Below are 11,153 nucleotides of genomic sequence, written 5' to 3'. Positions count from 1 at the left end.
GAGACTGTTTTCTCCCATCTTTCCCCAGTTGTGTCACCTTCAGCAAGGGTTGAGCTCATAGTGAACCTGCTTATCTGCAAAGGTTTACATAGTATCACACACATCTAAAGAAGCAGAAAAAAAGTCTTCGTAAGTAGAAAGACTGAAACATGATTAATAGCTCTCAATTGCCAAAGCATCAGCAAAATATTAATGGTGGAGGTGCAGACTCTCGCTAAAGGAGGAGGTGTTCTCTCAGGACTCGTCTGGTGAATCTTTACTTTTCAAGCCACTGTGTACATTAATAATGCAGTGGCAAGCATCAGACATGAATTCCAGATTGATGACACTGTAGGCAACGGTAACAAAGAGAAACAAAGGAGGGCACAGAGCTGTGAAGGAAGTAGAAGTAGAAAGACAGAGTGGAGGTGCTTTCAGTTGCAGTAGACAGGTAGAGCTAATACATGTTACAGAAACCACTGCTGGACTGGGGTAAATGTGCTGGTGCCACAGGAGCTAGTACAGAAAGAGATGTGCACACAACGTGTTCGGACTGAAATAAAAGCTGGCAATGAGGGCTGATGCTATTGTAGGTACCGTTCTTCGGTTACTCGCTACGGCATAACCTGATATTGCCTTTAACTATCTCTTCACAGAGAGTAAAATGAAACCGTGCGTTCACTACTGCACTTTCTCAGTCAAACTAAACTGTCAGACTCTGAAACACAGGCGTGGATTTATTTATTACTAAGAACACCTTATCCAGGGCGCTTTATTTTCCTATAATCTCCGTTCGATGGGGACGCCGAACCCCCAGAAGCTGCGGTGAGGGTGTGCTGCAGGCCCCGTCGCCATGGCAGCAGGACGGGGTGTGGCGGCGCGGCGCCATGGCGTCACCCGAGCGCGCCCCCCCAGCGGCGGAGCCGGTTGTGGCTCCTCCCGATCCGCGGCGTCACGGTGGCGCGGCCTCCCCCGCTCTGCTCCGCGCGTGACGTCGGCGCGTCCCGCGGAGGCGGCGGCAGGTGGCGGCGGAGCGGCGCGAGCCGGCCCGGCCCGGCGGGTGAGTCCTCGGAGAGGGGGGACGGCCAGCGGCCTCGCTGACAGCGGGATCGGGGCCGGGGCGGGAGCCGAGATCTGGCCGGGCGGTAGGCGCCGGCCCCAAACAAAAGGCCGGCGGGCGGAGCGGGCCTGCCGCGGCCCTGCGCCCTGCGGCGGAGGAGGACCGGCGGGTGCCGCCCTCGGGTCCGCGCTGGGGGCCACGTCCAGCGGCGCTGCTGTTCGCCGCCGAGGGAGGAGGCGGCAGTGCGCGGTCGCGCAGGGCTGCGGCCTGGGCCCGGCGTAGGGACGGGCGGGCAGCGGGCCGGCTCTCGGCTGCCGTCCGTCCGCTGTCAGCGCCGGAGCCTCGCAGCCGGAGGGGGAGCGAGGGATGTCGGCGAGCGCAACAGGAAGCGCGTGAGGAGCTGCGAGCGGTGCCGCCAGGTGCTTTTGTTTCCTTGTGGCTGATGGTCCGGGCTCGAGGTTTTTAATCGCATCCTTCGGGAGTGGTAAAGTGGGACGAAAAAATAGGTCCTGTGCTTGGTGCTATACGTATCGTCACCGCTGTGAAATTATTGCGAAATACTCGGTAAATACGAGATTTCTCATGCTGTGGATGTCCGCTTTCCGCATCTGAAGAAACCCCAATCAAAGTGTCTTATTTCCGTCTTCACATAACTTTCCTGCGGTGTGAAAGAGAAATAGGGTAGAGCTTATTGCTGGGAGCGCAGCGTGCAGTGTGCAGGGGTAATGACAAGGAAGAAAAGGGAGCGGAGCTTTAAAGCGTTCTGTCACATCGGTCGTGCTGAAGGTACAGCGCTGCGGCGTTGTTAGCTGCTGCCTCTGGGCAGTGGGTTGCTTAAAATTAGGCCTTAAAGTGCCTCTGAAAACGCACCGCCAAAAGTGAGCACTTGTGGTTGTACCAAAGGCACGTTAAAATCTGAATATTGATTTGGTCACTTGGAGTAAATCTTAAATATTTGATTATAAGTATTTGTGCAGGCTTGCTTTATAGCCCTGTGCGGTTAACGTTGTGGCTTCTTTTCAAGCGAACCAAAGTACCAGTTGTTTAAATGGCTGAGTGAAAGTTTTGTTCTTTTTGTTTCCTTTCAAATCAACGGCATTGGTGTAGATGTAACGGAATTGTCATTTGCCCAGAGAGATGGAGCTGCAGGACTTTTGGAGTTGAATAAGGTTTGGAAGGCTCTTGGAGTTGCTGGGGAAAAATCTTTATTGGAATTGATGAGTTTTTTTCTCCTTCTGTGCATGTTCAGTCTTCCTGTGCTTTATTTCTCTCTCAGAAACATTGATAGCTTCAGATGTGCCCATTTTTGCCTTGCTCTCCCACAGCAATTTTGTCACTGTCCTCTTATTTGAGTACGAAACGGAGGTTTTCCTCACTTAAGTAAAATGAAATAGGACACGGGCTCCCAGTTATAGCACAGCAGAAGAAACTCATTTTGAATAACTGTGTAGTAGTTCAGTACCAAAATGGTTGACTGTTCTGCACTTGACTGTTTTTCTGTAACCGATCCAAACCAATATATAAGCTTTTTTAAATTAACGTGTAGTAATGCTGTATAAGGAACAACAGGGAATTTGAAGCTTTATCACATCAGTGATTTCTGAAAGTATTCTAAGTTTAAGAGAGAGAGAGGAGACAGTGAGGTTATTTACCTGCTGTGCTGTCCAATGCTTGCTGGTAGTTACAAAAACACCAGATAGGTTCCATACCTTTAGCTAATACTGTATCGATGATAATAGGCCTACAGATGGGAGAACAATTTTTTTTAATTATTATTTTTTTATCTCTTACGAAACAGAACACCACCAGCATAAAGCAACCACTACCATCCTTCCTTCCTTTCCCAGTGTTTGGCTCATGGTGTCCTATAGGGAAAGTTCTGGGATCCTTTTTCCCCTACTTCTACCTTACCCCACCCCACCTCCTCAGTAACTGAGATATATTTTAGGGAGCCTGATGGTAACAGTCAAGTATTGAATCACAGAAGAACGTTTACCTGTTACCATTTCCTTTGTAGTGCTGCACCTGTTCAATTTTCAGCCTCTGGCAGACAAAGAATGAGTTTGTGGTAACTGTTGTAAAGTGGTCTGTCTGGTGTTGCAGAACTTGCGAGATCACCTTTCATTTGAGGCAAGGTTTAAGTGATAGCCTTCAGCAAGTGAGAAGCTGGCTTTAGTTGAATTTACCAGTGGTTTTGTTTTTTTTTTTTCTAAAAAGCTAAGCTTTATTTACAAAGATTTCCTAGGGCTGTCAGTAACAAACACTGCACTTACATTTAGGATCTGGCTTCTTATGTAAGTTTCTGGAAATATGTTTGTTGTTGCTATTTTTCCTCCACTCATGTCACTCATGTCTCCAAAATAGTAGAAAAGTGAAAAAATTGTCCTGGCTTTGATAGGCTACTGGGAATTTGATAGGCAGCAGCCGACTGATTTGACAAGAGATGGTTTCACTCCATCTTGGCTTAGTAAAAGCTTGATGCTTTTATCAAGGAAGACCTCGTGCCATTTTTGGATGACAGGTCTGCTAGGAGGGACATCGCTTCAGCATCCTAACATGGTGTGGAAGAAACTGGCACAAGGTCCCCCCAGCAGGCGTCCTGACAACCTTCCAAGGAAACGAGGGCGGTTAACGCTGGCTGAGCCGCACTGTGGGACCAGTTGTTGCCCAGCTGGTAATGCCAAGTTTGAATTCCTATTCCTAGTGAGTGGGATTGTCCTTCATCTGTTGTGGGCTGCGTTTCAGAGTCGGTGTGCAATAGGCTTCATGGGATTGGTGACTGCACAGGAGGAAGGGACGCTTGCAGGTTGCCACAGATAGCGTAACTCCTTGTATGAGATGCTCTTCTAGCGTAGGAAGTTAATTGCTATGTATAGAACACAGCTCTCAGCCACTTTACTTCAAAGGAGCAGGAGTCCAGGAAGGGGTGTGTGTGTAACCACAAGCATCTTTTATCCCGTTTAGTAAAATTTCCAGGACTGGCTTATTAAATAAATAACAATGTAATGAAGCATGGAGGTTACCTGAAGTCAGTATTTGAACTAGTTCCTTCTAATAGCTGTGCAGCAATTATGAAGTTGCTGTGCCATAATCCTATAATTATGCCCTAATTGGATTCTTCTAGGTATAATTACATACGTTAAGTACGTGCTCACATTTTTTTCCCCGAGAAATCTGTCAGAAATGACCCAACCTCCTTCTCCCATCTCCACGTAACATTTGATCTCACAATGCACTACCTCTAATAGCGGATTGCAAGAGGTAATAGATAAAAGGCTTCGAGTGAAGCTCACAGATGTACCACAGAAAGCCAGCCCTAAGATGAAGGGCTGAACGCCACATTCACAGCACTGAGCTTGTTGCAGCTGTCTCTTTGATCATAGCAAACACCATATCTTTTCTGAGCGGATTAGTAGAGCCAGAATTTTAATGTGATTGCAGCTCTCCAGATTGATGTGTAAAGAAATGGTGAGGGGAGATCTGTCTTTTGAAAAGGTGCTAGGACAAATGGATAGGCACATTAATTTTTGCATTTTTTTCCTTAGGAACGGTGTCTAAAAATAGCTGCACTGAATGCCACGTGAAGCTCAACTGTAAAGAAAATAATGTTTGAGTAATGTGTCTTAGAAGTTATCTGAACATTTCATTCCAATGTTATTAATGATAAGTGTTCAATCGTTGGATAGATTGTGGCATAGAAGACTATAATGCAAAGCGTTCTATGTTCTATCTGGGAGTTATTGCTCCTCCATTTCTCTCTAGTCTATACGTAAGTCTGATATGCACTGCATTTATGCTGAAATGATTCTCTCCTTGAGCAAATGTTATAAGGAAGGCCCTAGTCAACAGACTGCTTGAATTGTGGAGAGTGCCTAGGGAAAGTCCCATGTTCACATGCACTGTTTTCTCCTCAAACACCTGCCTGTTTAGAGACAAGAAACAAGACTAGATAGATAGTCCTTTGGGATAATGCGGTATGAAGTGTTTTTTCTGCATATGGATTTGGGTAGCTGTTGTTACGTTCTAAACTTCCAGAATGGAAGAAGTCATATACTAGAAATTAAATTTGCATTAACATAACATATTCCTATCTTTGATCTCATTTCTCCATTTGTGTACATAGTTACTTTATGGAAACGAGGCATTGACTTAATATAGCTAAAGATAATTGCCTTTTGTAATACTTTAGGAAATGATAACTTGCGTAAATTAAGACGTCAAAATAATTGACGTCAAACTGTGGGCCAAAATTGATAATTGCAAAAAATAAGACAAAGACTGATGGTGATATTTCTGTACATTGAAAATAGCCTTTGTCAGGTAAATGAAAGGCTAGTAATTCCATTCCTGTAACAGGACCGTGGTGGTGTATTTTGCTTGCTCGTACCTCTGTACAGCACTGTTGTAATGGCTATACTGTTTGCTTTCCAGTAGTGTGCAGAGAAGCCGAAACAGTAGTGTACCATTGGGCAGGACAAGTCAGGAATGAGCCAGCCTTTGGAAGGAAGACCTGCCATCCTAGCTGGAGACATCTGAAGAGAGGACATCTTAGTCCTGTGGCATGCTCCAGTAGAGATTACTTAGAAGAAATAAGCTGCTGTTTTATGAATGGACTTATATGTGCCAACTCCTTGACAGAATGCCTGCTTGCAGTTAGAATTTGACTGGAATCTGAAAAATTACTGTTTTGGGGTGGTTTTATGGGCATTTACTTTTTCTTTTGACAGTCCCAGTAGGCCAGGGGAATTCTCATACAGCTCCTATACATTACCTGGTCCACAGCAGCATACTTTGTGTGTTGCTGAAGGCACCGTACGCTTATGCAGTGAAATGTAGGTTTAAATATTAATTTAAAAGACAAAGATAATAGAGGGGAGAGGAGAAGATGTGAGAACTGGCAAGACTGTAAACCAGCTTCTTCTCAGTTGGCTTTGGGCTGTATTTGCGTTAAAATGCAGTGTTCAAATGCTTGTTGCTCCCTTTTTTTATACCTGAACTGCTTATCAAAATACTTATTTTTAGAAAGCGTTGATGAGTTTGATTTAATTTATTCAATAATGTAATTTTCCCTGTTTCCCAAAATGATTAAAGGAACTCAACTTTCAAAAAAGCATTTGAAAATGCTTTTTAGCATTTGAAAACCATTTTAATATGAAGCCTTTTTTGGTTAAGTCTTGTTCTAAAGTTAATTTCAGGGAAAGAGGTCTGTACTCAGTTATATTTAGTTATTAATATCACAAAGCTGGAAGAAAGTGCTTCCACAGTCATAGCTTAGCAGAATAGCAGCCCCAGATTGTTTTCCTTCCTTTCTAAAGGGGTATTTGTTTGATAGAAATCTACATATATGTCATCACGCTTGCTTATAAACCAACTGTGAACTAGGTCTGATACTTAAATAGGTTATCAATAAAGGATTAATTAGGATCTTTCTTTAGAAACAAAAAGGGAGACAGCCTCGGTTTAGTTGATCTAAATCTTCAGATGCGTAATTGTCCTGCATTCTGAGCACATGCAACTGCAGTTGTGCTTATCTCTTATTAAGAGTTTACGTTGCCGGGTAGTGCTTGCTTAGAGATAAAGGGTTGTTCCTTAGCTGTATTAATTTTACACACACCGTTTTCTTCCAAGTCATTAAAAATCACTAAAGACTTGAAAGATAAGACATTTAGCCTTTCTTCACATTCATGTGCTGTGTTGTGTTAAGGTTTTGATCTGCTAAAGAATCAGAGAACTCTCAGATTAATAGGTGACCAGTTGAACACAGTTCAGGTGTTACAGAATTGTGCAGTGAACAGGTGAGAACTCTTACTATTTCTAGTTTACTCAAGTTAACTTATGATACCAGATACAATTTGCTTTGTCAAAACGAACTGATTTTTAATCTCAGCAGTTTGCAAATTCTTAATTATGATACATAGTTTAAAAAGTGTTACTAATCTTCTGGTTGTTTCTCTTTTAATTGAAGCGGATAAGCTTGTAAAATGTATTTAGGGGAAGGAAGCCTTTTGTAAAACTGCAGCATGGAAACAAACCTCAGCTGCTGTGCCTTTTCTCACAGTAATATGTCATTATGGGAACATTTGAAAATTCAGATCTTCATTCCTCAGCCGCGGTTGGCAGAAATCAATCGATACATGGATTTCTCTTTCAGCTCTTTTGTTGTGAGATACTGATCAAATTGTTTCCATGGGTACTCTGAAATTTGAATAGCTTTTCTTCCTTCCTTTTTCTAATAAGTTTCTCATCATAAAAACAAAACAAAAAACTAATTCTGGTTAAAGTTTTGTTTGAAATGTGTGAGGCTGTCAGAAAGCAACTTGTTCTCAACACTGCTAGCATGGATCTTGCACGCAGATATGTGCTGTACAGTAAAGACAATTACCAGGTGGTAGAGCCCTGTCTGCAGCTGGCGTGCTGAGTGAAGAACTAGTACACGGATTAGGGTTTAATCTCAGAGAGAAATTTAGATACAAAACTGAAACATAGATGGACACAACTATGTGCTACTTCAGGAAAAACATGAGCTGTAGAGCTTTTAAAAATAGTTTGATTAAAATAATTGGATTAAGGAAAGGCATTGGACTTTCAAGAGGAAATTACAGCGATAAAGGAAACAGTATAGAGAGAGACATTTTAAGTGAATAGCACTTATATATGCTTCTGTATCTATATTTGTAATAATGTTGGTTTGTTTTTTTTTTAATAGCCTAGCATATATTTGTGTAAAGCAAGAAGGCTTTTACAGTTAACACTGGAGATTTTCTCCTGCAGTAGTGTGTTTTGCTAGAAATACGTCTAACATTGGAACAGGCTGCCCAGGCAGATTGTGATACAATATCCTTGCAGGTTTCAAAAAACTAATCTAGACAAAGCCATGACTGACCAGATCTAGAACTGTTGGTTGGATCATGTGGAGCAGGAGATGGGACTGCATCACCTCTGACCCCACCTTTCTGTAATTCTGTGATCATTTTGGTTTAACCATTCTCAATTGTTTGTACAGTAAAGACTAGTTTTACTGGAAGGCTATTTTGCTAAATATGACCCCTATTCTACCAAATTCCTTGGAGATTTAATATAGAAATGGTACTATTTTCAGGCCTCATTTCCCAAAGTCTCTTCTCCTCCCTCATTTGATATTTGGTGTTTTGTTTTGATTGCTAACATATAAGAATATAAAGGGAAAATTATCATGAAACAATGTGTAAAAAGATGGGCATGGCTAAAACATCTCTAAGCAGTTTTTTGCATGTTAAGGCTAGAATATTTCACCTACTGAACTGCTACAAAATGACAGAGCAGCACAGTTATGCATTCTTTGGTCTTATCCTCACTTTTCATACATTTGGTTAGAAAAAATCATCTTTAATGACAGAAGTAAGGCATGACCAGAGAAGAAAGTTCACAAACTAATCAGATTCTGGCTGTGTGTTTCATCTCCTGTGATACACTACCCCTTCTGCTGGGCTGGAACAATTCCTTTTGAGGTAAATCAGCAAGTTCACCTGTTCTTTGGGAATAAGAAATCCAAGATGCCTTTTCAAAAAATCACTTCAGTTTTCAAATCCAGTTCTTTCTGTAGCCCTGTGGCTGTTGCAAGCCAGTCTGAAGAATGGTACACTGGGGTGTGTGGTGATAAACAAACAGAGTGGGAATACAGCGGTGCTCCTGCCAAGTGCATTTTGTACTATGGGACCCTACTCTGAAGGACTGCTCCAATAATCTGCAAATCAAACTGACAAACACCAGTACTGTGAAAATAGATGGTTCTGTGGTTAGGTTACCCCCTTGGGAAAAGAATCATAGCTTCTTTAAATTTTCTGGAGGATGCTCCAAAATGGCTGGACATTTTGTAGTACCTTTAGGCTGCATGAAGTTCATTAATCAGTACTGCTTCAAGAAGAGGACCGAGGAAATTTCAAAGCTTGGCGTGGTATTTTATTAAAAATGAAGCAGAAAATTAAAGCTTAGTGATTACAAAAGAAATTCTCCCTAAATTCAGCTTAGTCTGTTGACTGAGGAAACAGGATGTTAACCTGTCAGTTTCTTCAGAAGTTGAGCTTCATAAACAATATCTTACCGTAATCTAAGGCAAACATCTCATTACATGGACTGCGAGGTAAAGGCACTAGTTCAGGTTGACACAATAAACTGACTTAAACCTCTCTTTGATCTTCTGCAGGATGGCTGGCTGTGGTGAAATAGATCATTCAATCAACATGCTTCCCACAAACAGGAAGACAAATGAGTCGTGTGCTAATGCTGCACCTTCCCTGACAGTCCCTGAATGTGCTATCTGTCTGCAAACGTGTGTCCATCCAGTAAGTCTGCCTTGTAAACACGTGTTCTGCTATCTATGTGTCAAGGGAGCTTCTTGGCTTGGGAAACGTTGTGCGCTCTGTCGGCAGGAGATCCCAGAGGATTTTCTTGACAAGCCAACCCTATTATCACCAGAAGAACTCAAAGCAGCAAGCAGAGGCAATGGCGAATACGCTTGGTACTATGAAGGGAGAAATGGTTGGTGGCAGTATGATGAACGTACCAGCAGGGAGCTGGAAGATGCCTTTTCCAAGGGTAAAAAGAGCACTGAAATGCTAATTGCTGGGTTTTTGTACATAGCAGATCTGGAAAACATGGTTCAGTATAGGAGAAATGAGCACGGACGGCGCAGAAAAATAAAACGGGACATAATAGATATACCAAAGAAGGGAGTGGCTGGGCTTAGGTTGGACTGTGACACTAACAGTGTCAACCTGGCACGAGAGAGCTCTGCTGATGGTGCAGACAGCACACTGACTGGGGGGGCTGCAGCTGTACAGCCTCTGGTGCCTGTTTCTGCTAGGCCCCTGCCATCACTGGATGGTCAGCTTATGAGTCCTTCGACACCCTCTCCTGATGCAAGCACTTCTCTGGAGAACTCTTTTGCCCACTTACAAATAAACGGAGACAGTATGGCTGAAAGGAGTCATAGGGGAGAGGGAGAGGAGGACCACGAATCATCATCTTCTGGTAGGGTGCCAGCCCCTGACACCTCTGTGGAGGAGACTGAATCGGATGCTAGCAGCGATAGCGAGGATATGTCTGCCCCCCTCCAGCAACACCCATCCTCTGCCCAGCAGAGACACTTGAATGCAAACGCAAACCAGTCTGGAGCGGATAGACCAGTGGCAGGGGGAGGGGTGGCAAATGCAAGCGTAAGATCTAGGAGGCCAGATGGACAGTGCACAGTCACTGAAGTGTAAATCTGGAGCCATGCAATTTAAAAACTCAGTCTCCTATCTGTAAATTTTCTGTCCACATTGGCATTGCACTCAAACCTAGCAGTGTGTTCGGTGGGAGGGTGGGGTGAAGGGAAGAAGCAGATTTGGCCTAACTTAAGTCTTTTAACATGTCTTAGCTGGAAGACTAACTGTAAGAAACTGAGTTGTCATTAATGGTTTGAAAGCTGCTTAGCAATACCCGGTTTTCTTGAAAATGTCTTGTGTTTATTTTGTAGCATTTTGCCCTTGAAGATAATCTATCCCTTTTTGGCCAATGTATATCTACTGTACAACTTGAATTGTCTTCATTATCTGATTGTTGCATTAAGTGTCTTACTACTTTCTGCATGGATTGATGTATGAAAAGAAAACTAAAGCAACGTGGGAGCAGGCAAGATGTTGGGTGTGAGCAGGATGCTTAATTTAATGTGAGAAAAATAGATGTGAGTTTGGAGTTAAAATGTGTTTTTACTAGACAAAGAGCAAGCATTTACCTTCCTTCAATGGAAATGTAAAAATGCTGTTAACTTTTGTTGCAAATTCTTACCTATACACTTCATGGCATTTTCATCGGCTTTGCCATCTAGTCCTTGTAGTTCTGTTTTTGAGGTCTTTCTTGATCTGTCTCGTTTTTGTTACGGAATTTATAATTTAATAAAACTACATTTTATCAGTAACCGTCTTAGATATGTCTCCAATTTAATTGAACTTAAATGGAGGAACTTTAAAGAAAACCATCATAAAATAGCTTCCTGTATTCGCCAAAAGCAAGGATTGGTTTAGAGTGGCATCTTTAAGTTCTTATGTTCCTGACTATTTCAACCAGAACACTGATCTAGGAGGAGTATGTCTTT

The 11,153-nt window shown here is 42.8% G+C and overlaps 1 protein-coding gene across 2 annotated transcripts; it reads left to right on the top strand.

Moving 5' to 3' along the window:
* Positions 1–900: 900 nt before the first annotated feature.
* Positions 901–10,976, top strand: RNF146 (ring finger protein 146). Of its 2 annotated transcripts, none has more exons than XM_085217346.1 (2): positions 901–1,039; positions 9,222–10,976. In XM_085217346.1, the coding sequence occupies exon 2, from the start codon at positions 9,223–9,225 to the stop codon at positions 10,279–10,281; it is 1,059 nt and encodes a 352-aa protein (XP_085073472.1). In that variant the 5' UTR covers positions 901–1,039; position 9,222; the 3' UTR covers positions 10,282–10,976. The 2 variants fall into 2 exon arrangements, with proteins under 2 accessions (XP_085073472.1, XP_010705639.1); XM_010707337.4 differs by lacking the exon at positions 901–1,039 and adding an exon at positions 1,320–1,458.
* The last annotated feature ends 177 nt before the right edge of the window (positions 10,977–11,153 follow it).

The sequence above is a fragment of the Meleagris gallopavo genome, chromosome 2 (assembly GCF_905368555.1).
Source record: "Meleagris gallopavo chromosome 2, MGAL_WU_HG_1.1, whole genome shotgun sequence".
In the NCBI taxonomy this organism is placed as follows: Eukaryota; Metazoa; Chordata; class Aves; order Galliformes; family Phasianidae; genus Meleagris; species Meleagris gallopavo.
Note: the sequence above shows the minus strand (reverse complement) of the source record. Positions and strands in the feature narration are given on the sequence as shown.

Bases quoted from the DNA above. Each gene is read 5' to 3' on its own strand.
- RNF146 (XM_085217346.1), top strand. From the start codon at position 9,223: ATGGCTGGCTGTGGTGAAATAGATCATTCAATCAACATGCTTCCCACA.